At 43.1% G+C, this 27,121-nt stretch overlaps 1 protein-coding gene across 2 annotated transcripts in view; it reads right to left on the reverse strand.

Annotated features, from left to right (window-relative positions):
• Positions 1–27,121, reverse strand: part of PLEKHM3 (pleckstrin homology domain containing M3) — a 226,327-nt gene that overhangs the window by 86,976 nt on the left and 112,230 nt on the right. For both annotated transcript variants that reach the window (XM_055573295.1, XM_055573296.1), the window contains exon 6: positions 21,364–21,427. In XM_055573295.1, coding sequence (XP_055429270.1) covers positions 21,364–21,427 — 64 coding nt within the window. The remainder of the gene's footprint in view (positions 1–21,363; positions 21,428–27,121) is intronic.

The following is a 27,121-nucleotide window of genomic DNA, read 5'->3' on the forward strand; positions in this document are numbered from 1 at the left end:
CAGAAACTTCATCCCCTGTTGGCCTCACACTGGCTTGCTGGTCTCCTAAAACTTCCTGACAGCCATCTTAGTTTTGATTTCTAATTAATTTTCCACCTCAGAAAGCAGTGCCAGGGAGGGGGGGAATCTGGGATACTTTTGAAAATGATTTATTAACCAACAGTTCGAGGAAATGGAGGGCTTCCTGGCTGCCACCTGACCTCTGTCTGTGGCCTTCCTAATGTTTGCATTACTGCCCTGACCTTGCAAAGTGACCTGGAATAGCTTGCCTGCTTCCTTTTGCGTGTCCACTTTCAGAGCCCAGCTGTCAGCCTCTGCGAGTCTGTCAGTGAGTATCTCAAGGGTTTGAAATGGGGTGTGCAGCCTTTGGAGGAGCACAATCTAACACTAAGCTCCAAATTCCTTCCCATAATTGAGCATTCATTAGTTTGACGGAACAAAAGCTGGCATTCTCTCTTATAAAGCAGGGGTCAGAACCAGTAGCTGTGTTTTGTTTGGCCTGCAGAGTGTTTAAATATTGAGAAATTTCACATAAAAATACAGATTTCCGGCTCCTCTTGGAAAAAAGGGAAGGGATGACAGCTCTGGGGCTCAGAGGAACAGCTGTCCCCTTCAGTGGGGACAATCCCTGGCTTCTCAGCATGACCCGCAGTCTCACCCTTGGCCTGCTTTGGGCATGGGTGCTGCTTTCCTGGCCTCTGCAGGAAGTGGAGTCGACAAAACACTGTTCTGAAACCATACTTTCCTCCCTTAAAGTGTGGGCTGGCTTGGTTAGGCTGGTGGACCAGGATTGAACTGGGAGAGCTGGTGCTCCCAGAGTGCAGTGTGCATGCTAAGTCACTTCAGTCGTGCCCGACTCTTTGTGACCCTATGGACTGTAGCCTGCCAGGCTCCTCTGTCCATGGGATTCTCCAGGCAAAAATACTGGAGTAGGTGCCATGCCCTCCTCCAGGGAATCTTCCTGACACAGGGATCGAACCCGTGTCTCTTATGTCTCCTACACTGGCAGGCAGGTTTTTTTTACCGTAAGCACCACCTAGGAAGCCCCCCACCTGCCAAGAGGGCAGATGCTGTGTATTTTCTTTCCTGTCCCTGCACATGGCACGTAACTGTCTGGCACATAACAGACATCACTTAGGAATAAGTGAGTGACTAGCTCTCTGGGGAAAAAAAAAAAAAAAAAAAACAACATTTCTGAGTGACAGAAACCTGCTCCCCAGCTACAGAAGTCCAGGCTTATTAATGCTTCAATAGCTTTTTGAATGACTGAGGCTGCACCCTATACTTTTTAATTGGTTATGCTATAAAGATCTTTCCTGCTGTCACAAATGATATTGAATCCTATTTAAAATCCCAGAAAGTGTGTTGATAGTTTATTAGAATTTAGCCAGAAATTTAAAAACAAAGAACAGTATGAACAGCTGCCCCCATCAGCCTTCTAATTTTTCCTCAAGAGAGTTGGGGGTGATAACAATTGAAGAGCAGCAAGTTACAAATGCAGATGGAATTGCAGGCCACTAGCACATGCAGCCGGAGAAGGCAATGGCACCCTACTCCAATACTCTTGCCTGGAAAATCCCATGGACGGAGGAGCCTGGTGGGCTGCAGTCCATAGGGTCGTTAAGAGACACGACGAGTGACTTCACTTTCACTTTTCACTTTCATGCATTGGAGAAGGAAATGGCAACCCACTCCAGTATTCTTGCCTGGAGAACCCCAGGGATGGGGGAGCCTGGTGGGCTGCCGTCTATGGCGTTGCACAGAGTCGGACACGACTGAAGCAACTTAGCAGCAGCAACAGCAGCAGCACACGCAGCTGAGCTACCAGGGAAGCCAGGCTGGCGGGCTACAGTCCATGGGGTCGCAATGAGACAGACACAACTAAGCGACTCAACACAGCACATGCAGCCAAACGTTTCAGCTAAGACACACGCGCTAATGCTGTCCAATGAGGCTGCTCTGCTTTCTGGATCCATCTCTAGATGATATGGTTATGCTCAGTCGTGTCTGACTCTTTGCCACCCTTTTGACCGTAGCCCACCAGATTCCTCTGTTTATGGGATTTCCCAGGCAAGAATGGGTTGCTATTTTCTCCTCCAGGGGATCCTCGCAACCCAAGGATTGAACCCATGTCTCCTGTGTCTCCTGCATTGCGGGCAGATTCTTTACCCACTGAGCCATCAGGGAAGCCTATCTTTAGAGGATCAAACAAATGAACTTTGTCTTTTTTTTTTTTTTTTTTTAAATTGAACTATAGTTGATTTACAATGTTGTATTAATTTCTTCTGTGCAACAAAGTGACTTAGTTATACATATATACTTTTTAATATTCATTTCCATTATGGTTTATCACAAGACACTGAATATAGTTCCCTAAGCTATATAGTCACTTACTCCTTGGAAGGAAAGTTATGACCAACCTAGATAGCATATTCAAAAGCAGAGACATTACTTTGCCAACAAAGGTCCGTCTAGTCAAGGCTATGGTTTTTCCAGTGGTCGTGTATGGATGTGAGAGTTGGACTGTGAAGAAAGCTGAGCGCCAAAGAATTGATGCTTTTGAGCTATGGTGTTGGAGAAGACTCTTGAGAGTCCCTTGGACTGCAGGGAGATCCAACCAGTCCATTCTGAAGGAGATCAGTCCTGGGTGTTCTTTGGAAGGAATGATGCTGAAGCTGAAACTCCAGTACTCTGGCCACCTCATGCGAAGAACTGACTCATTGGAAAAGACTCTGATGCTGGGAGGGATTGGGGGCAGGAGGAGAAAGGGACGACAGAGGATGAGATGGCTGGATGGCATCACCGACTCAATGGACATGAGTTTGAGTGAACTCCGGGAGTTGGTGATGGACAGGGAGGCCTGGAGTGCTGCAATTCATGGGGTCGCAAAGAGTCGGACACAACTGAGCGACTGAACTGAACGGAACTGAAGCTATACAGTAGAACCTTGTTTATCCATTCTCTGTATAATGGTTTTCATCTGCTAATCCCACACTCCTAGTCCTTCCCTCTCCTACTCCACCCCACTTGGCAACCACAAGTCTGTTCCCCATGTCTGTGAGCCTGTTTCTGTTTTGTAGATACGGTCATTTATGTCATATTTTAGATTCCACATAAAAGTGATACCATATGGTATTTGTCTTTCCCTTTCTGACTTACTTCACTTAGTATGATAATCTCTAGGTCCATCCATACTGCTGCAAATGGCATTATTTCATTCTTTTTTCATAGCTGAGTAATATTCCACTGTGCATATGCATCATTTATACACACACATATCTTCTTTATTCATTCATCTGTCAATGGACATTCAGGTTGTTTCCACGTCTTGGCTGCTGTGACATAGTATGAACATAGACATGCAGGTATCTTTTTGAATTACAGTTTTGTCTGGGTATATGGCCAGGTGTGGGATTGCTGGATTATATGGCAGCTGTATTTTTAGTTTTTTGAGGAACCTCCATACTGTTTTTCATAGTGGCTACATCAATTTACAGTCCCATCAGCAGTGTAGGAGGGTTCTCTTTTCTCTACATCCGTTTCAGCATTTGTAGACTTTTTTGGGGCTCCCAAATCTCCATGGATGTTGACTGCAGCCATGAAATTAAAAGATGCTTGCTCCTTGGAAGGAAAGCTATGGGAAACCTAGACAGTGTACTAAAAAGCAGAGACATCACTTTGCCAACAAAGGTCCAAAAAAACTACTGCTTTTTCCCAGGAGGCATGTATGGATATGCGAGTTGGACCATGATGAAGGCTGTGCACCGAAGAATTGACGTTTCTGAATCGTGGTGTTGGAGAAGACTCTTGAGAGTTCCTTGCATCACTAGGAGAGCAATCCAGTCAATCCTAAAGGAAATCAACCCTGAATATTCATTGGAAAAGACCCTGTTGCTGAGAAAGACTAAGGGCAGGAGAAGGGGCTGACAGAGGATAAGATGGTTGGATGGCATCACTGACTCAATGGACATGAATTTAAGCAAACTCCTTGAGATAGTGAAGGACAAGCAAGCCTGGTGTACTGCAGTCCATGGGGTTGCAAAGAGTCGGACACAATTTAGTGACTGAACAACAACAGACTTTTTAATAATGGCCAAGCAAATAAACTTTGAACATGCTAGAAATCTCCTCAGCCCCCAACACGGGACCGGACAGAGCCTTCTTCTTATTATCCCTCTGCTCTTAGAAGACTAGCCACAAATGTGGTAGAATGGCTGGCATGAAGCATTAAGGGGTAACACGCTACTGGATGTCACCAGATTGAAGCAGAACTATAGGTAGTCTCTGCTAGTTCTTGGCACTCAAGCAGAACACACGGGTTTAACCATAACCATCAAGTAACGCTAGTCCTTTTCTGAGAAAATGAGCCCTCTTAATTTCAGGGCTGACATGGCTCTGGGCACATGCTGCTGCTGCTAAGTCACTTCAGTCGTGTCTGACTCTGTTCGACCCCATAGACAGCAGTCCACCAGGCTCCCCCGTCCCTGGGATTCTCCAGGCAAGAACACTGGAGTGGGTTGCCATTTCCTTCTCCAATGCATGAAAGTGAAAAGTGAAAGTGAAGCCACTCAGTCGTATCTGACTCTTAGCGACCCCATGGACTGCAGCCTGCCAGGCTCCTCCATCCATGGGATTTTCCAGGCAAGAGTACTGGAGTGGGGTGCCACTGCCTTCTCCATCTGGGCACATAGTATGTGCTTAATAAATATTTGCTGAATGAATAAATGAATAGAGAGAACACCCTGCTAGAGTCTGATGGAGAACCGGGTTCACGGTTCAGATGTGCAGGTGGGATGAAAAGATTATAAATGTCACGCTCCTTGCTGCTTGAGGCACATCACAGAGTCATTTCTGAGGAGAGTGATGTGATACCATCATACTTGTCCTATGAATGTTCTGAGAGAATTTATCAATATCCTGAAGCATGCAGACAGAACTGGCAGAATCAGTAATGAAAATTGCTCTTCGTAAATATCCAGGTCAGTAAGGAGAAATTTTTCCTGCTTGCCTCTCTCCATGGGTTAAGTCACAGAAGGGTTTGATGCTACCAAGGCATGGAAGTTCTCTTCCTATTGCCCTCCACCTGGCTCACATTTATAGAGCCTCACATTTTAATTTAGAGTCACAGCCACTAGGAAGCCTTCTCTGACAGCTAAGTTACCGGGTGTTCCAGTTACTATTGCTTGTAAAACAAATTACCCAAAAACCTAGTGGTATAAAACAGTCATTATGTTCAGATTCTATAGGTCAGGCTTTCAGGCAGGACACAGTAGAGATGGCTTGTCTCTCCTCCATGAAATCTGTAGCCTCATTGGAGCCTCTGCTGAAAAGACTTGAAGGCTAGGGGTGGTGGGAGTCATTTGGATGTATCTTTACTCACATGTCTGTTAATTGATGATGGCTGTCAGCTGGAATGACTACATGTGACCTCTTTCTGTGGGGTCTCTGCATGGGCTAATATGGGCTTCCTTACAACATGGTGGTTGGTTTATAAGAGTGAGCATTCCCAAAAAGAACCAGCTTGAAGCTGTATCACATTTTAAGACCTAGCCTTGAAGTCACATAGCATCACTTCCATGGTCACAGGCCCACCCAAATTCATAAAAAATTAAAAAATAAAAACCAGATACCCCTTCTCAATAGGAAGAATGTCAAAGTCACCGTGTAAGAAGGGGATGTGGGATGGGAGATAGAGTTGTGGATATCTTTGTGGACTATAACCTTCCACACTGGGTGAGATGTGTTTCCTGACTCCAGCTCCTCCTGAACTTAAAAACTGCTTGTCTGCCTCCTCCTGAGACTGTGAGCTCAGTGAAGGAGCTGTGTGACTCACTCACCTTCTGTTCCTAGCACAGGGCCTGGCACACACGGTTATTGAATTGAACCAAATAAAAAGGAAGAGTCAGAAGGACTCTTGGAACCCCCTTTCATGCTGGCTGTTGGCAGCATAAAGGAAGTCTGACCAGGGCAATAAAAGAAACATGACAGAAATGTACCCAAACATATTTCTGCAGCCTAAGGCTATTCCCTGTGAGCATATCACGTATGATAAAGGAGTTTGCTTCCTTACGTCTCTCAGGTTGTACAGGAAATAACTTTAAGAATTATAACTGACTTCATGTGTTTCTCTTCTTGAACTTTTTGGCAGTATGTTTCCTCCTTATATCTCTGTGCCATAAAAATGGCAAGTATGAGAGGAGAGTACCCCAAAGGCTGCCTTTATTTATTATTTTTTTAATACACACACTCATGGTACAGCAGAAAGAAAGGAGTCAGAAAACCCCAATTCAGTCTTGGTTCAGCCACTGAGCAGAAGCCCTGTAGCTTTGATATGCTGGCTAATTTTTCTAAATCTCAGTTTTCTTGCCCATAAAGTGGGTAGAAAAAAGGTGATAACACAATATACAAAAAAACAAGATGCTATTACAAAGTATGTTGGTTTTAAAATATACTCACACATTCTTTGACATGCCTCCTTTTAGAAGATGGACTTTAATTTGTCCCATAAATGTGGGCCTGACTTCGTGATTGTTTCAAATGAATAGAGTATGGCAGAATATGCTGCTGACTTTCAAGGCAAGGTCTCAGAAGTCACTCACAAGCCAGCCATCATGTCATGAGGACACCTGAGAAGCTCATAGAAAGGCCCATGTAAGGAGGAGGAGAGGACGCCCACCAGTAACCAGCACTTATTCGCCAGATGGGGGAGTAACCCACCTTGGAAGGAGACTCTCCGGCCCTGTCAAGGCTCCTTCAGATGATGCGGTCCTGACCCACCAACATCAGGACTGCAGCCTCCTAACAGACTCCGCACCCACGCTGCCCAACTAAACACCTCCTGGATTCCTGACCCACAGAAACCATGGGAGGCAGCATTTACTTTTAAGTTACTAAGTCTTGGGGTAACGTATTATACAGCATTAGGTAACATATATAATTACACCCCACTAACCAACCAAAGGTATGGCCGGCATTTGTTTCTCTGAACACACGATGGGTTAGTTTTGATCCAAATACTGTCATTCAAGGTCAGGAGGGGCAGTGGTGAGGAGATACCCCTCGTCTAAGGTAAGGAGCAGGGCTGCGCTTTGCTGGAGCAGCTATGAAGAGATACCCCATGTCCAAGGTAAGAGAAACCCAAGTAAGATGGTAGCTGTTGCAAGAGGGCATCAGAGGGCAGACACACTGAAACCATAATCACAGAAAACTAGTCAATCTAATCACACTAGGACCACAGCCTTGTCTAACTCAATGAAACTAAGCCATGCCTTGTGGGGCCACCCAAGACGGGCAGGTCATGGTGGAGAGGTCTGACAGAATGTGGTCCACTGGAGAAGGGAATAGCAAACCACTTCAGTATTCTTGCCTTGAGAACCCCATGAACAGTATGAAAAGGCAAAAAGATAGGATACTTAAAGAGGAACTCCCCAGGTCAGTAGGTGCTCAATATGCTACTGAAGATCAGTGGAGAAATAACTCCAGAAAGAATGAAGGAATGGAGCCAAAGCAAAAACAATACCCAGCTGTGGACGTGACTGGTGATAGAAGCAAGGTCCGATGCTGTAAAGAGCAATATTGCATAGGAACCTGGAATGTCAGGTCCATGAATCAAGGCAAATTGGAAGTGGTCAAACAGGAGATGACAAGAGTGAACGTCGATATTCTAGGAATCAGCAAACTAAAATGGAATGGAAAGGGTGAATTTAACTCAGGTGACCATTGTATCTACTACTATGGGCAGGAATCCCTTAGAAGAAATGGAGTAGCCATCATGGTCAACAAGAGTCTGAAATGCAGTACCTGGATGCAATTTCAAAAACGACAGAATGATCTCTGTTTGTTTCCAAGGCAAACCATTCAATATCACAGTAATCCAAGTCTACGCCCCAACCAGTAACGCTGAAAAAGCTGAAGTTGAACGGTTCTATGAAGACCTACAAGACCTTTTAGAACTAACACCCAAAAAAGATGTCCTTTTCATCATAGGGGACTGGAATGCAAAAGTAGGAAGTCAAGAAACACCTGGAGTAACAGGCAAATTTGGCTTTGGAATACGGAATGAAGCAGGGCAAAGGCTAATAGAGTTTTGCCAAGAGAACGCACTAGTCATAGCAAACACCCTCTTCCAACAACACAAGAGAAGACTCTACACATGGACATCACCAGATGGCCAACACCGAAATCAGACTGATTATATTCTTTGCAGCCAAAGATGGAGAAGCTCTATGCAGTCAGCAAAAACAAGACTGGGAGCTGACTGTGGCTCAGATCATGAACTCCTTATTGACAAATTCAGACTTAAATTGAAGAAAGTAGGGAAAACCACTAGACCATTCAGGTATGACCTAAATCAAATCCCTTATGATTATAGAGTGGAAGTGAGAAATAGATCTAAGGGACTAGATCTGATAGAGTGCCTGATGAACTATGGACGGAAGTTTGTGACATTGTACAGGAGACAGGGATCAAGACCATCCCCATGGAAAAGAAATGCAAAAAAGCAAAATGGCTGTCTGGGGAGGCCTTACAAACAGCTGTGAAAAGCAGAGAAGCAAAAAGCAAAGGAGAAAAGGAAAGATATAAGCATCTGAATGCAGAGTTCCAAAGAATAGCAAGGAGAGATAAGAAAGCCTTCCTCAGCGATCAGTGCAAAGAAACAGAGGAAAACAACAGAATGGGAAGGACTAGAGACCTCTTCAAGAAAATTAGAGATACCAAGGGAACATTTCATGCAAAGATGGGCTTGATAAAGGACAGAAATGGTATGGACTTAACAGAAGCAGAAGATATTAAGAAGTAGTGGCAAGAATACACAGAAGAACTGTACAAAAAAGAGCTTCATGACCAAGATAATCACGATGGTGTGATCACTCACCTAGAGCCAGACATCCTGGAATGTGAAGTCAAGTGGGCCTTAGGAAGCATCACTACGAACAAAGCTAGTGGAGGTGATGGAATCCCAGTTGAGCTATTTCAAATCCTGAAAGACGATTCTGTGAAAGTGCTGCACTCAATATGCCAGCAAATTTGGAAAACTCAGCAGTGGCCACAGGACTGGAAAAGGTCAGTTTTCATTCCAATCCCAAAGAAAGGCAATGCCAAAGAATGCTCAAACTGCTGCACAATTGCACTCATCTCACATGCTAGTAAAGTAATGCTCAAAATTCTCCAAGCCAGGCTTCAGCAATATGTGAACCGTGAACTTCCAGATGTTCAAGCTGGTTTTAGAAAAGGCAGAGGAACCAGAGATCAAATTGCCAACATTCGCTGGATCATGGAAAAAGCAAGAGAGTTCCAGAAAAACATCTATTTCTGCTTTATTGACTATGCCAAAGCCTTTGACTGTGTGAATCACAATAAACTGTAGAAAATTCTTCAAGACATGGGAATACCAGATCACCTGACCTGCCTCTTGAGAAACCTATATGCAGGTCAGGAAGCAACAGTTAGAACTGGACATGGAACAATAGACTGGTTCCAAATAGGAAAAGGAGTACATCAAGGCTGTGTATTGTCACCCTGTTTATTTAACTTCTATGGAGAGTACATCATGAGAAACGCTGGGCTGGAAGAAGCACAAGCTGGAATCAAGTTTGCCGGGAGAAATATCAATAACCTCAGATATGCAGATGAAACCACCCTGATGGCAGAAAGTGAAGAGGAAATAAAAAGCCTCTTGATGAAAGTGAAAGAGGAGAGTGAAAAAGTTGGCTTAAAGCTCAACATTCAGAAAACGAAGATCATGGCATCTGGTCCCATCACTTCATGGGAAATAGATGGGGAAACAGTGGAAACAGTGTCAGACTTTATGTTTTTGGGCTCCAAAGTCACTGCAGATGGTGACTGCGGCCATGAAATTAAAAGACACTTGCTCCTTGGAAGAAAAGTTATGATCAACCTAGATAGCATATTGAGAAGCAGAGACATTACTTTGGCAACAAAGGTCCATCTAGTCAAGGCTATGGTTTTTCCAGTAGTCATGTATGGATGTGAGAGTTGGACTGTGAAGAAAGCTGAGCGCCAAAGAATTGATGCTTTTGAACTGTGGTGTTGGAGAAGACTCTTGAGAGTTCCTTGGACTGCAGGGAGATCCAACCAATCCATTCTAAAGGAGATTAGTCCTGGGTGTTCTTTGGAAGGAACGATGCTAAAGCTGAAACTCCAATACTTTGGCCACCTCATGCGAAGAGTTGACTCATTGGAAAAGACTCTGATGCTGGGAGGGATTGGGGGCAGGAGGAAAAGGGGACAACAGAGGATGAGATGGCTGGATGGCATCACCGACTTGATGGACGTGAGTCTGAGTGAACTCCGGGAGTTGGTGATGGACAGGGAGGCCTGGCGTGCTGCAAGTCATGGGGTTGCAAGAGTCGGAGATGACTGAGCGACTGAACTGAACTGAACTGAACTGTCTTGCCTGCTCCCAGTGACTCAAAACATATTTATATGTGAGGTGGCAGGCTGAGGAGGAGGTGGGGGGCGGTGGCTGGTGGGGGAGTCCAATTTCACCTTCAGTAAGAGCCACACTAACCCGACCTTTTATCTTTAAGTAAACTGACTTTGGAAACAGGCCCTTGCCTAGTCAGTATTACAACTGCTTTTTAATAAGTGGGAAACAGCAACAGTAACACAAACCACCAAATTAACAACAGAATGCAGATGGTCAGAAGCCAAAGCAGACGAGGCGGCCAGGAAACCGGACTCCAGGGAAGTGACTTCAGCGCTGACCGAGCACCGTCCAGTGGTGTGGCTGCATCGTCATCCACTGGCTGGCTTTTTATACTCGGGGCGAGGGTAGGCTGGAGGGCAGGGGTGGCTCACGGCTGGCCTCTGGAATCTTAATCTCTGAGCTCTTTCTCACCTGGACGACATGGCTCTCCATCCAGTACTCATCACTGAGGGCCATTTTTCTCACCTGGTGTCCCCAAAAGAGCAAGACCTGTGCCCCTGGCTAGCCATGTTTTGTGGCGGAGCCCCTCCCCACCGTCCCTAGCCCTTCGCTCGTCTGTGGGCTAGGTGTGTGGCTGCAGTCGGGTGTGGGGCGGGGGTCTGTAGGCAGGCAGTTTTCTCTGGGCAAAGACTAACCAGCTGGTGTAACGAACAATCTGCAATACCACTGTGTTAATCATCTGTGTTAACCCACTCGGCTAATTGGCCCCGACACTCAAACGCCAGCAGTCATAATCAGCAGGTCTCCGAGGACCAGAGGCCTCAGGGAAGGAGTCAGAAGAGCCCGGTTACAGCCGTGGCACTTGTCACTTCCCCCCTACCCTCCTGCCAGAATCTGAAACCCTGGGAGACGAAACACGAGTTGGGAACTGTTCCCACCTGCTCTCCTGAGAAAGAGTGACTTTTCATTTGCTCTGCTACCAACCTGCCAATCCTTCAAAGGAAGGGACATTTGGTCTCTTCCCTTCACCGTGAAACATCACGTTCTCTTCAACATTCACTGTTGAAAACCCTCCTTATTTAAATGGCATGATTTGTCTCCCAGATAACTTATGGTCCTCTCTCCTAACTCATTCACTGGTTGGACTGACCTTGACGAAAGTACTCACAGAGATTTAGTGATGTTTTAATGGAGGCCTTGTCCCCATCTTGCCCCAGATTATACTCAGGAGTTTCTGAAGGCTGTGACGGCTGCAGGGGACACAGGTTCTGGCCATGAAGCAACTCAGGCAAGCTGTCACGCTTTGTTTTTCTGCTGGTTAAATCCGAATGCTCCTAATTAGTTATCCTGCCTGCTAAGGCCTGAGTGGACAATGGCGCGGGGATCAGGGGTGCTGAGAGGCCATGAATACAAGTTCCTCGGGCTCCTGAGGTCTCGGCACCAGTGACTGGGTTGTGGGCACCGAGGCGCTGTGTTCCTGCGGGCTGTGGATTCAAAGACGTCAGCCCTTGTGTGAATAAAGGTCATCACCTGTTACTTCTTCGGTGAAAGGGCAGCTGCGCTGGGTGCCCACTTAGGCTTGGCCTTTGTCTGCTGACTCTGTGAATAGCGCCCACAGAGAATAACATTCTCTGATTCTGTGTTTGCTTGGTGGGGCAGAGCCATGCAAAATAACTTGCATACTTCCTCAGAGAAGAATTCGGCCAAGTATGTTTTTAAAAAGTGGCCTCGAAATGCCTTAAACATCACCTTTTGTGATCATACTCACTAGCAAGAACACACTAGAAAATCTTCATGGTAGGGCTGGCCACCGCTTGTGTTATTTCTTCAGGAGCCAATTCTGACAAATGTTTAAGCCCCAAGGAGGACAATTCCTGAGTTCTGTGGGAGTGGAAAACTAGAGAAAAATCTAGCTTGAAAAGTCAGTGAGCTGTTTGGGAAGGTTTAGTGTTCAGAAAATTTGCAACATTGAACAACCTACTGTTGTGCCAATATGTAAAACATTGAGATTTTATTTGCTTTCAGAATTCTGTGCATTATTTTACAAAGCAGCATTTCTAACATTGTTTTGTTTAAGGGCTTATGTTAAATTAATTTGTTTGCTTTTCTTTTATGGGGAGAGAGTGCTAATGAGTTCAGGACAGTGTACGTACAAGCGTGTGTATCTATCCATCCATCCATTCATCCATCTGTCCATTGTGTCATCGGAACATTCACATGCTCAGTTGCTTAGTATAAATGTTCACTGCTTTAGCATAAAACAAACAATTCAGACCACCCGAGGCCCCTCTAGAAAGGCAGCAGGCTTCTGATTTACCCCTCTCTCTCTCCATGGCTCTTGAGGGCTGTGGGTCCTCCGCTCTAGCGCTCTTCCCACTTCACATCTCTTTCGGAAGTACTCCAAAGTTCAGATTCTTCCACCTTTCTTCATAATTAAAACTCACCTATTGGAATTTATCTCCCCTCAGGTATCATTCTGTGCTTTTGACTTAATAAGACAAAAGAATTTGTGCTAAAATAATAATTTACTCCTCTCAGGAAATATATAGGCATACCTCAGAGCTACTGTAGGCTCAGTTCCACACCACTGAGATAAAGCAAATATCATTGTAAAGCGAGTCACATGAATTTTATGGTTTCCCACTAAACTGCTATTAAGTGTACAAGCATTATGTCCAAAAAAAAAATCACACACCTTAATTAAAAAATACTTTATTAATAAAAAATGCTGATCATTATCTGTCAACGCAGGGTTGCCACCAACCTTCAACTGGTGAAAAACACAATATCTGCAAAGTGCAATAAAATGAAGTATGCCTGTGTTTCATATTAACTAGAATCGCATTGTCTTAAGCTGGAGGTAGGGGCTAGTCTGGACAGTTAGGGCCCAGGAAGGTGAACAATGGGGAAATCAGTTCTGAGATTGGCCTACAAGAAGAGCGTGTGTGTGTGGTGTGTGTCTGTGTGTGTGTGTGCTGGCAGGTGAGACGGTGAGTGGTGGAGGGAGTGGTAGGGAAGGGCTGCTCTAGCCAACTGCCTCACCCCTGGGATCAACCAGTATCCTTTCTCATGAATCGTGTACAAATGGAATCATTCATTGCTTAACTTACATACGTCCCAAAGGTGAGTAACACCAGAAGAGTTAGTCATTTACATACATCTTAGGCTTTTGTCACAAGATCACAGGTAGCCAAAATTTAGAAGTCAAGTCTGACCTTTCCTTTCAGCAAGTAGAAAGAACTTTAGAAGAAGCCTTCATTCACTTACACAGACCGAGGAATGACATATTAAACCGTGGTTCTGATTTGCTCCTTGAGAGCAGCTAGGATCCAGTGAATGCTAATTTGCATATACTAATGTATTCTACTGATAAAATGTGGAATTTGCTTATCAGTGTTAAAAGAGCCAAAGGGATCTGAGTAAGGAGATGTCACACATGCAACAGAGGAAGGGGAGAACTAACACAAAAAGCCAAGCATGGAGGGTTATGGGATTGTTTCCGCTGTCCCACTGGAGTGTATCTTTTTGTTGTATTTCTGTTGTAAAGCCATCCCATGAATCTCCAATAATGCTGGGCAGATTGAAAATAACAAAACACAATTTCTATTCTACTTTCCTTTCTCAAAGCATCAAACTGGGAAAAAAATCTCTAAAAAAGTAGCCTCGTTTCCCCATTAAAAACATGCACCAACACTTGTCCATTCATTCTCACATACTTAAGATAGACACTGCCTGCCAAATCCTTTCTGAGGAACTGCTGTGTCATTTTAAAACACCACTATCCATTCAAACCTCCTGAAAATTTGTAAGATTTTATTTGAAAGAAAAAAAAAGCACATTCTGTCAGGTTTATATTCAAAGAGCAAAGATCGCATGTTTTTCTAACAATATCTACTTTACTGAAAAGAAATTCATTTGCAATTCCAAACTTAAATGAATAACTCAAGCTGGTGTACCCACCCCATCACCCAGCTGCTGGGATTCGGAGAGTCCCTGCCCCCATCTTCCGTGCCCTGCTGCTAGGGCAGGAGAAGTACTTGTTCTGTCCTACATTTTACGATGCTGTCACTGATTGCTGTGTTGCTTTAGTTGCTAAGTCATGTCTTTTGCGAGCCCATGGACTGTAGCCCACCAGACTCCTTGGTCCATGGGATTTCCCAGGGAAGATTACTGGAGTGGGCTGCCATTTCCTTCTCCAGGGGATCTTCCTGACCTAGGGATTGAACCTGCATCTCCTGCATTGCAGGTGGATTCTTTACCATCTGAGCCACCTGGGAAGCCCCTGCCACTGATTAGGAATGACTGTGGGAGTTAACTGCTACACGTGCCACCTGCTAGTTAAAGCCAGTGAGCAGCTTCCTTACTGGTGAGATAAAAAGACAAGTAAGCCAGAGCAAGAGAAAAGTCATATGACATCCCTTATATGTGGAATCTAAAAAGAAATGATACGCATGAACTTATTTACAAAACAGACCCACAGACTTAGAAAAGGAACTTATGGTTGCCGGGGGGGAAGAATGGGGTGAAGGGATAGTTAGGGATGGACATGTACACACTACAATATTCAAAATGGATAACCAAGAAGGTCCTACTGTATAGTACAGGGAACTCTGCTCAACGTTATGTGGCAGCCTGGATGGGAAGGGAGTTTCGGGGACAATGGATTCAGGATGTATGGCTGAGTCTCTTTGCTATCCATCTGAAACTCTCACAGCATTGTTAATCAGCTATTGTTGTTGTTTCTCAGTTGCCCAGTCATGTCCGACTCTGTGACCCCACGGACTGCAGCACGCCAGGCTTCCCTGTCCTTCACCGTCTCCCAAAGTTTGCCCAAGTTCATGTCCATTGCACTGGTGATGCCATCCAGCCATCTCATCCTCTGATGCCCTCTTCTGCTTCTGCCCTCAATCTTTTCCAGCATATCCAATATACTGGATTATATCCAGTTAAACTCCAATACAAAATAAATGGTTAAAAAAAAGACAAGATTTGGCACTGTCATAAGCTACCAATGGTGCCAATAACTGGCAACACCACTCACTGGCCAGTGGGCAAGTGATTAAAGTGCCCAGAACAACTGAGGAAGTCTCATTTGCTGAGGAGTGTCAGTCTGTGCTATTTATTTCCCATGTTCAAGTGTACAAAAGTAGACAGAGTGCATGCAAAGAGGCCAATGAATTCAAATACTAAGAAGACGGGAGAATTTTTTCTTGAGTGTAATATCAGAGGCATAATCTGCTGATTCGCTGAAGTGAATCTATCTGCTAAAACTTTGGGGACTATTACTTATAAACATGAAAACAGCAAGAAAGAAAAAGGTTGCACATTTTTTGATACCACAATTCTTTCAGTGTCTTTAGTTAGGGTGGTAATGTTGTGTACTATATTATTTTAAGATTTTTGGATATATACTTATAAATCCCCTTTTATCATGTTTGTTCAATTTTTACCTTTTTCTCTCTGGAGAGGAAGATATTTACATTTTGTGTTTTAAATAAAAGCTAATAGGAAAACTCAAATTCACTTGAGAGAAATTTGTAGAAAGGAATCTAGGCCCTTAGGAAAGAGATACTTATACTGACATTTGTAGTCGTGGTTCAGTCACTAAGTTGCATCTGACTCTTGCAACCCCATGGACTGTAGCCTGCCAGGCTCCTTTGCCCATGGGATTTTCCAGGCAAGAATACTGGAGTGGGTTGCCATGTCCACTACTCAAGATTAATTCTTCAGTTACTTACTTGAGTTTCTTCCTTTCCCTTGCAAAATTTATAAACTGAATTCATTTTTCTATAGTCATTTCACTTGATAGAAGAGACGCTTTTATTTGTTGTTCCATTGTTAAGTCGTGTCCTACTCTTTATGACCCCATGAACTGCAGCATGCCAGGCTTCCCTGTCCATCACCATCTTCTGGAGTTTGCTCAAACTCATGCCCATTGATTTGATGATGTCATCCAACCATCTCATCCTCTGTTGCCCCCTTTTCCTCCTGCCCTCAATCTTTCCCAGCATCCAGGTCTTTTCCAGTGAGTCAGCTCTTCGCATCAGGTAGCCAAAGTATTGGAGCTTCAGCTTCAGCATCAGTCCTTCCAATGAATATTCAATTCAGGGTTGATTTCCTTTAGGATTGACTGGTTTGATCTCCTTTCTGTCCAAGGATGCTTTTACAGAGACCTTTATTTTAGGAGTGAGGATGGGAATGGAATGGAGGAAATATTCTGAAACTCCTGAAGCTGACTTGAAACAGAGTGGCATAGCATCCAGACAGAGGGGGAAATGGTACAGGACAACCTGGGCTGGCAGCTGGGTTAGTGAGGTGGGATTTCCTGCTATGTCTGACATGCACTGTCACAAAGCAATAGTATTTTTCCCCATTCTTGTGTTCACTTATCAATTTGCAAGAACAGTTCAGATTCAGAAAACAGACCAGAAATTTACAGAAACCAAGGGAAGATGGGGCAGAGGTTTCCTTCAATACTGATAGCCTAGATGTAGATAGATCAAAAGCTAAATCCAATTTAACCCACCTCAGGCAGAAAAAGTAATTGAATTAAACTTCCTCTCAATATGATAGATTTGAAGATCTTAAAGCCAGGCACAAAGAAGCAGGTTAGAGAGAACTGCGGAATAAATAGACGCATGGAGCTCTGGCCACCCCCGCCTACAGGGAGTTTGATAAGCTGTAGATTGCCTCTGTTGCTTTACGATGGAGGCTGAAACTGATTAAGCTGCTTATGGGGCTCTGAGGCTAATGGTCTCACCCACCAAGAATACAGCTGCCACTGATTTAGGTAAGCTGCTTGGCATTGTATGGTTTGATTATTACAAGGGGGAACAAAAAGAAAAAAGACAGCAGGGTATAAGAGAGCTTTTTAAAAGAGAAGGCTTTATTATGCCAAATAGCTACACTACTTTGACACCCTAAAATGAATATGGAATTACAGATTCTTTCTCTTCATCTGGTATCATAACTTGTTTTTGAAAGGCTTCCTCAAAAAGTACTCACTCTGGAGCCTACTCATTCTATTTCAAACCACCTTTACAGAATATACCACCTGTGCCTTTAAACTCACTTCTCCAGTGCTAAGAGTCTGGGCCCTTAGATCACTGATCCTGATCCTAGAAATACATAGGTGTACACTGGGTCTTGTAACTAATTCCTCCCCGTGAATACCACTGGGCAATCACAATTAAAACTGCATCTCTTTCCATACCAGCCAGCAGATCACTGTTTGATTACGTGGTAAAGGGCAGCAGGACTGAAGGGGTGGAGAGAGCTGGTAGGTGCAAATAGATTTTAAGTTGGATGCACAAATGAAAATCAAAACCCTAGTGTTCACTCAGCCCTCTCTAATAAACACTCTAAAACTATTCCTACCATTTAAAATAAGTTGCCTGCCTCTGGGGAAGCCAAAAAAAAAAAAAACAAAAACATAAAATCCTTGAGGTGAAATTACTTTTCAAGGTTTTATTTATTTTTTCAGTCTTGAAAATGAGTGAAGGATCTAAACACAGATTAAGTTGACCTTCTTTCTTCAGGGCAAAACAACAAAGAAAAGAACCGAATCACAGCAGTTTGATATGTTCTGAAAGTTGTCACAATTACTACTACTATTATTATTAATAATAGACCAGGAGCTGACTGTGGCTCAGATCATGAGTTCCTTATTGCCAAATTCACACTTAAATTGAAGAACGTAGGAAACCACCAGACCATTCAGGTATGACCTAAATCAAATCCCTTATGATTATACAGTGGAAGTGAGAAATAGATTTAAGGGCCTAGATCTGATAGATAGAGTGCCTGATGAACTATGGACAGAGCTTCGTGACAAGGAGACAGGGATCAAGACCATCCCCAAGAAAAAGAAATGCAAAAAGGCAAAATGGCTGTCTGAGGAGGCCTTACAAATAGCTGTGAAAAGAAGAGAAGTGAAAAGCAAAGGAGAAAAGGAAAAATATATCCATTTGAATGAAGAGTTCCAAAGAATAGCAAGAAGAGATAAGAAAGCCTTCCTCAGTGATCAGTGGAAAGAAACAGAGGAAAACAATAGAATGGGAAAGGCTAGAGATCTCTTCAAGAAAATCGGAGATACCAAGGGAACATTTCATGCAAAGATGGGCTCAATAAAGGACAGAAATGGTATGGACTTAACAGAAGCAGAAGATATTAAGAAGAGGTAGCAAGAATACACAGAAGAACTGTACAAAAAAGATCTTCATGACCAAGATAATCATGATGGTGCGATCACTCACCTAGAACCAGACATTCTGGAGTGTGAAGTCAAGTGGGCCTTAGAAAGGATCACTAAGAACAAAGCTAGTGGAGGTGACGGAATTCCAGTTGAGCTATTCCAAATCCTGAAAGATGATGCTGTGACAGTGCTGCACTCAATATGCAAATGTGGAAAACTCAGCAGTGGCCACAGGACTGGAAAAGGTCAGATTTCATTCCAATCCCAAAAAAAGGCAATGCCAAAGAATGCTCAAACTACCGCACAATTGCACTCATCTCACACACTAATAAAGTAATGTTCAAAATTCTCCAAGCCAGGCTTCAACCATACATGAACTGTGATCTTCCAGATGTTCAAGCTGGTTTTAGAGAAGACAGAGGAACCAGAGATCAAATTGCCAACATCCACTGGATCATCGAAAAAGGAAGAGAGTTCCAGAAAAACATCTATTTCTGCTTTATTGACTATGCCAAAGCCTTTGACTGTGTGGATCACAATAAACTGTGGAAAATTCTTCAAGACATGGGAATACCAGATCACCTGACCTGCCTCTTGAGAAACCTGTATGCAGGTCAGGAAGCAACAGTTAGAACTGGACATGGAACAACAGACTGGTTCCAAATAGGAAAAGGAGTACGTCAAGGCTGTATATTGTCACCCTGCTTATTTAACTTCTATGCAGAGTACATCATGAGAAATGCTGGGCTGGAAGAAGCGCAAGCTGGAATCAAGATTGCCGGGAGAAATATCAATCACCTCAGATATGCAGATGACACCACCCTTATGGCAGAAAGTAAAGAAGAACTAAAGAGCCTCTTGATGAAAGTGAAAGAGGAGAGTGAAAAAGTTGGCTTAAAGCTCAACATTCAGAAAACTAAGATCATTACATCTGGTCTCATCACTTCATGGGAAATAGATGGGGAAACAGTGGAAACAGTGGCAGGCTTATTTTTTTGGTTCCAAAATCACTGCAGATGGTGATTGCAGCCATGAAATTAAAAGATGCTTACTCCTTGGAAGGAAAGTTATGACCAACCTAGACAGCATATTAAAAAGCAGAGACATTACTTTGCCAACAAAGGTTCGTCTAGTCAAGGCTATGGTTTTTCCAGTGGTCATGTATGGATGTGACAGTTGGACTGTGAAGAAAGCTGAGCGCCGAAGAATGATGCTTTTGACCTGTGGTGTTGGAGAAGACTCTTGAGAGTCCCTTGGACTGCAAGGAGATCCAACCAGTCCATCCTAAAGGAAATCAGTCCTGAGTGTTCATTGGAAGGACTGATGTTGAAGCTGAAACTCCAATCCTTTGGCCACCTGATGCAAAAACCTGACTCATTTGAAAAGACCCTGATGCCGGAAAAGATTGAAGATGGGAGGAGAAGGGGACTACAGAGGATGAGATGGATGGCATCACCAACTCAATGGACATGTGTTTGGGTAAACTTCAGGAGTTGGTGATAGACAGGGAGTCCTGGCGTGCTGCAGTCCATGGGGTTGCAAAGAGTCAGATATGACTGAGTGACTGAACTGAACTGAACTGATTATTATTATTTAATTGACTCTTGAAAGAATCCAGGAAATATGGAAAAGAAAGCAATGCTTTCATGTAGCATCTGAAAACATGTTAGAGAATGAGCTGTTGATTTAAATGATTAAGCAAAGCCTAACATATTCAGAACTTTGGGTTGGTTTTCTTCCTGGCTATTAACTTGGTCAATCATTGAAAGGATATATGTATACTAATAAAAGTATAAAAAGATGATTTTCACTCCTACATGCTCTGTTCTGTTGTTGTTTTTTTTTTAATGTAACACCATCCAACTGTTTGGTTTGAACACAAGTCAGAGTTTAATATATTCATTGTCCTTGATGTCTTTTTTCCTTGTACAATTTTTTTTACTGATTCAATTCACCTATCATAAAATTCACTCTTTTGAAGTATACAATTCACTAGCTTTTAGTACAGTTACAAAGTTGTGCAACCATCACAAATAATTCCAGAACATTTTTATCATCCCCAAAGAAAGCCCCACACCATCAGCAGCCACTCCTCACCCCATGGCTTGTCCTGGGCACTGGCAATCACTCACCTTCTTTGTCTCTAAAGAGTGGCCTATTTTGGACATTCTAAGAAAAGACTACATAAAATAAGGACCATAAATATCTATTCTTTTCTGTCTGGCTTCTTTCAGCATGATGCTCTTAAGGCTCATCCATGTTGTACCCTTCATTCCTTTTTATGTCCAAATACTATTGCTTTAAGTGGATATACAACATTTTGTTTATCCATTCATTAGCTAATGAACACTCAACTTGTTGCCACTTTTTAGCTATCATGAATAATGATGTTTGAACACTCCCGTACAAGTTTTTATGTGGACAAATGTTTTCAGTTCTCTAGGGTATGTACCTAGGAGTGGAATGGCTGGGTCACAGGGAAACTCTACATTTAACTGTTTAAGGGACTGCCCAGACATTTTTCTAAGTGGCTGCACCACTTGCCCTTCCTACCAGCAAGTGTACGAGAGCTCCAGTTTCTCTAAATCCTAGCCTGCATTTCTTATTGTCCTATAATATCTTTTTACATTAAGCTTTCTCATTCTGAATAGAAAATAACTGTCTGGGCTTGTGAATATAACTACACTAATGATGACAGAATTCAGTACCCAGAACGTAAGCAACAAAAACACGTGCCCAGGGAGAACACAGGCATGCAACGGCCCCATGAAGTGCTTACCTGCTGCAGATCAGCGAGGGAATACAGGTGGATCTGTTGAAGGAGGTATTCTCTGGGGAAAATTCTGAAAACAAGGACAGAAACACAAATTGTGGTACTGCCACAAAACACTTTTTTCTGAGAAGTTTCTAAGTTCTCATTCAAGAATCCTTTTCCACATAATAACTCCTCCTCCCCACATCCTCTGAGAAACCGATAATAATACCTTTTCCAGATATTTTTCTTTCTAACACAGATACCAAAGAGGAAGTAAAAGTGTGATCTTTGATTTCTGATGTACTCCAAGATACTCAGAGTACAGTGCAGTGGTCCAGGCCTGAGGACCAGAGCGCCAGGTTTCTCGCACCAGCTGTGCCCCTGAAAGGTGTGTCATCTCAGGCAAGTCCTAAAACCCATGTACCTTCAGATTCTTCATTGTTTAATGAAGATGACTGAACTCGGTATCTTAAATATCTTTCCAGCTCTATTATTCTATGTCTAAATGAACAGATTGTGGAATTGAGAAAATCAACGAGAGTAGCAACCTGTGTGTCTTTTTCTAGAGGCTCCTGTGGCTTTCATTAATGAGGATGTGGTGCCAGACCTCACATTAATGAACTATCCTCTTACGTTTATAGGGATGAGCTTTGGAGACCAGGTATGGATGGAAATAATAGGACAAAATATTTCAAGTTGAGGCTCCCTGACAAAGTCCAATATCTTTGGATGCTGTCAGTTCATAGAATCTGGAAAAGTGACAGTGAGTGAACATGGGAAAAAAAAAAGAATTAGGGACAAGTATACAGACACTAAAGCATAGATGGCTACAAAACACCACACACACACACACACACACACACACTCATATAAAACAAAACTCACAGTGTTAGCATTTTCTGTCTTTGCCTTAGGATACAAGAAAATTGCATAGAACCACCCAAGTGAAAGAAACCATCTCAACTTAATGAACATTAGTGATGATCTACTATATGCCAAGCATGTGCCAGGCAGTGGAAGACAGTTATGAACGAGACAGTCCCAGTATCAGAGCTCAAGTAACATAAAGTCAAGTGAGGGAAAGATCATAAACCGTTAATTACAATTTGGTGACTGGATGTAAGAGCTATGCACGGGGTACATACTTTTAGATTGGTCCAGCATGGTAGGTGCCCACCTTGGCTGTCTATTAGAATTATTTAGGAGCTTTTAGAAAATAATAGGGCATAGGAATCAGTAGAACCCAGAAATCAGTCTTAAAACAAAAACTCTCCTGGTGATTAGAGCAGCCAAGGTTTAGAATCACTGGTCTAATACCTAGCTCATTGGGGAATTCATTATTCAGTCTTTCAATTAAGTGTGCATTACTGGACAAATCCTAGAGATTAAATCCTTCATCCTTCCATTCATCTTTCTATCCATTCAATTCTGATTAAGCACAGATATGTGCCAGCTACTGTACTAGGCCACTGAAGAAAGAAAGGGCATTGAACCAATGAGAAAAAGTCCCCGGCAGGGAGGCCCCCGATAGGCATTTTGTATTAATAGTTTGGCTTTCTCCTGGGAAGAATGATAGCTTCTGAAGAATTCTGCTGAAAATCCCTGTTTCATCCACAGAGTGAGAACAGACCATTGAGTGACACGGTCCTTGTACTCTGAAGAATAGAATTCACTTCCTGAGGCCGGGATCCCTTCACCTCTAATGGTTTGGGGCTGCACATGTGACAGGAAGCAGCACACAGTCCCTGCCCAGCTGGGAAGGGTGTAGGCAAAGTGCTCAGTCCCTCCATGAGGGATGAAGCTTTCCTACTGAGAGGCCCCTGATGTAGAAGGTAGACCATGGGCCCAGGAGGGCTCGTGAGACATGACCAACTTCCATTCTCAATTCACACTCATAGGGTACAGAGATCGTCAAGAGACCTGTTCCTCATGACCCCTGCAGGGTTAACAATGAGAAGAGCCTGCTTTGGGTGTGGCCCTCAATAAACATCTCATTTTAGTTCTCACAATAGCCCCATGTAGTAGGTACCACCTCCATTTTACATAAGAGGAAACTGAGGCTCAGAGGCAAAGACTAATTTGTCCAGGGTCATAGAGTTGGGCTTCAAGGCCAGGACTTTCTGACTCCAAAGGTCTGTGCTTTCTCTACTTTCCTGGAGATAAGGATGGAAGAAGGAGAGACGTGGGTATGAACTGACTGTCTAATATAGCTGTATAATACATCTCTCTTCCGGGTAGGTGTTTATTACCGTTTAGGCCAGCAGCAATATAGACCAATTGTTATTTTTTAAAAGAAGGATACTGACACTGATGTGCTGGGTCATGCCCACTTCCTGAAGGCAGTGGGGAGGGTGGCAAGACTGCAGGTAGGGACAGTCCTGACCAGGTACCTGTGGCCTAGGGTGACCACATGGCGAAAGGAAATGGGTGAGTACATAGACACAAGAGACCCTTTGGGAGGACTGACAACACTTGGAATGGGTGAAAAAGGAGAAAGGAACTGAAGGTGATTCTGAAATACTTAGCTGGGATGTCAGGATGGTGATGTCACTGGCCAACACAGGGCAGGCTGCTGGGGAACGGGATAAAGCACTGAGATTTATCTGTGCTGGACAGCAAGTGCTCATGTGGGGGACAGCAAGTGTGGCCCTCAGGGATGTGGGGTTGAGAGACGTGGGAGAGCCAGGGGCACTTCTGACATCAGCACAGAAGCTTTGGGGATGGGGTGGGGAACGGACCTCCGAGGAAACCGAGTAGGAGGAGGCTTGGCATGAACAGGGGTTGTTTTATTTTGTCTATCTTACAAAGCCTAGAAGTATATGAAGTACACTTTGGTAGTCTGCAATTTTTCTCATGCTTGAAAAACTGCTTTGAAAAGAACCAGGATGTTCACATGTACTTGATTTCCCAATACATCCTCCCTTTGTGAAATGTTTGTGATCTTATACCTATTACCCGGCTTCCCCTAATCTTACACAATCATGAGCCATGGTTCATTGATAAAATGAAGAAATGAACAATTATGTAAATTAGAACTTATTCAGATTTCACCAATTGTTTCACTAATGTCCTTTTTCTCCCCAAGGGCCTAATCCAGAATACAAGATTACATTTAGATATTTTTAAATATATATAAACACTTGCAAGTTGAGACCCAAACATACGTGCAGAGAAGTAAGCCTAGGATTCAGTCTTTCTGTGAGGTCACTAGGGCTGCAGAATATGGTCATCTAATATGGGGAAAAAGGATGTTTGAGTGTGGTTGAATAGGAGGAATTATCTTTTTCAGATACAACTGCTTCGTAATGAAGTCTCTTAAATAAAATGAAAGCAATGTGCCAGCAGAGCTAAGAAAAAGAGACAGAGTGAACCAAACAAGTAGGCTGGAAAATCATTTCAAGGTGAGCTCCTGTCTTTTCTGTTGGTTTGAACACATGAAGGTCAGCTGGAGAAAATGTTAGAAGGAAGGTGACTGAAATGAACCCTAGCAGGGTAGCATATCGTTAATGTTTTGCTACTTAAAGTTCTTCTCTAAAATCTTTAAACTTCCACAACTGAGAGTATACAGGATGTAAGAATTAATTACAGATTTACAAGTGGAATCACACTGGTTTACCCTTACTGGGGTACTACAGCCAGTTGGTGATCCAGTCAACAAACAGTACTTAGTGCCTGAAATGAGCCAGTGTTGTGCTAAGGGCTGGAGATGGATACGTTCAATGAACACAGCTGATGAGCAACAAAGAGGATTTCTACTTTCTCCACTCCAGGTGGGTCCTCATTGCCTCCAAACACTGCTCATTCTTCTCACAATAACTAACCAACTTTGGGCACAGTCATCTCTCATATTCCTTTAAGTTCAGTTCAGTTCAGTTCAGTCGCTCAGTCTTGTCTGACTTTTTGCAACCCCATGAATCGCAGCACGCCAGGCCTCCCTGTCCATCACAAACTCCTGGAGTTCACTCAGACTCACGTCCATTGAGTCAGTGATGCCATCCAGCCATCTCATCCTCTGTCATCCCCTTCTCCTCCTGCCCCCAATCCCTCCCAGCATCAGAGTCTTTTCCAATGAGTCAACTCTTCGCATGAGGTGGCCAAAGTACTGGAGTTTCAGCTTCAGCATCATTCCCTCCAAAGAAATCCCAGGGCTGATCTCCTTCAGAATGGACTGGTTGGATCTCCTTGCAGTCCAAGGGACTCTCAAGAGTCTTCTCCAACACCACAGTTCAAAAGCATCAATTCTTCGGCGCTCAGCCTTCTTCACAGTCCAACTCTCACATCCATACATGACCACAGGAAAAACCATAGCCTTGACTAGACAGACCTTTGTTGGCAAAGGAATGTCTCTGCTTTTGAATATGCTATCTAGGTTGGTCATAACTTTCCTTCCAAGGAGTAAGCGTCTTTCAATTTCATGGCTGCAGTCACCATCTGCAGTGATTTTGGAACCCAGAAAAATAAAGTCTGACACCGTTTCCACTGTTTTCCCATCTATTTCCCATGAAGTGATGGGACCAGATGTAATGATCTTAGTTTTCTGAATGTTGAGCTTTAAGCCAACTTTTTCACTCTCCGCTTTCACTTTCATCAAGAGGCTCTTTAGTACTTCTTTACTTTCTGCCATAAGGGTGGTGTCATCTGTATATCTGAGGTAATTGATATTTCTCCCGGCAATCTTGACTCCAGCTTGTGCTTCTTCAAGCCCAGCATTTCTCATGATGTACTCTGCATAGAAGTTAAATAAGCAGGGTGACAATACACAGCCTTGATGTACTCCTTTTCCTATTTGGAACCAGTCTGTTGTTCCATGTCCAGTTCTAACTGTTGCTTCCTGACCTGCATACAGATTTCTCAAGAGGCAGGTCAGGTGATCTGGTATTCCCATGTCTTGAAGAATTTTCCACAGTTTATTGTGATCCACACAGTCAAAGGCTTTGGCATAGTCAATAAAGCAGAAATAGATGTTTTTCTGGAACTCTCTTGCTTTTTCCATGATCCAGTGGATGTTGGCAATTTGATCTCTGGTTCCTCTGCCTTTTCTAAAACCAGCTTGAATATCAGGAAGTTCACGGTTCATATATTGCTGGAACCTGGCTTGGAGAATTTTGAGCATTACTTTACTAGCGTGTGACCATGATCTATATACAGCTAAAGTCAGCTATGTGTTGTTTCTGTGTGTAAATATATTTCACATATTTATTTTCTCTTTCCCTCTGGAAGAAATTCTCAGCCCTTCCAGAAGCACCGTATTTTCTGTCTCCTCTTTGGCACTCTTCAGTGTCTAATACTAATAATTTACAAGAGTTCGGTCCTAATGACACAAAGAACTGGAAAATGCAATATACACATATTGTGTATATTGTGTTTGGAGGAGATGTTGTGTCCAAGAGATTTAGTGGTGGCCATAAAAAATACAGACTTCATGTATACCTGTGGCGGATTCATTTTGATATTTGGCAAAACTAATACAATAATGTAAAGTGTAAAAATAAAATAAAATTTTAAAAAATAATAAAATAAAACTTAAAAAATAAATAAATAAATTAAAAAATACAGACTTTTAAGACAGATAATGCCAGTCAGCTTTTCTTCTCCATGAGGATGGAAATTATATCAAGAAAACATTGAAGTCAAATATGAGAATAAACTTCCTGAGAGGGAAGATAGCGTGGTATTTAAATATGTCTCTTTAATGTAAATAAACACTTTTTAATGTACATAAAAGAAGAAAAAGATTTATTTAAAGGGAGGGACTTGCTTTTCTGCTTAGAGGGGAGAAGGG

Source organism: Bubalus kerabau, chromosome 3, assembly GCF_029407905.1.
Source record: "Bubalus kerabau isolate K-KA32 ecotype Philippines breed swamp buffalo chromosome 3, PCC_UOA_SB_1v2, whole genome shotgun sequence".
NCBI classification, from domain to species: domain Eukaryota; kingdom Metazoa; phylum Chordata; class Mammalia; order Artiodactyla; family Bovidae; genus Bubalus; species Bubalus kerabau.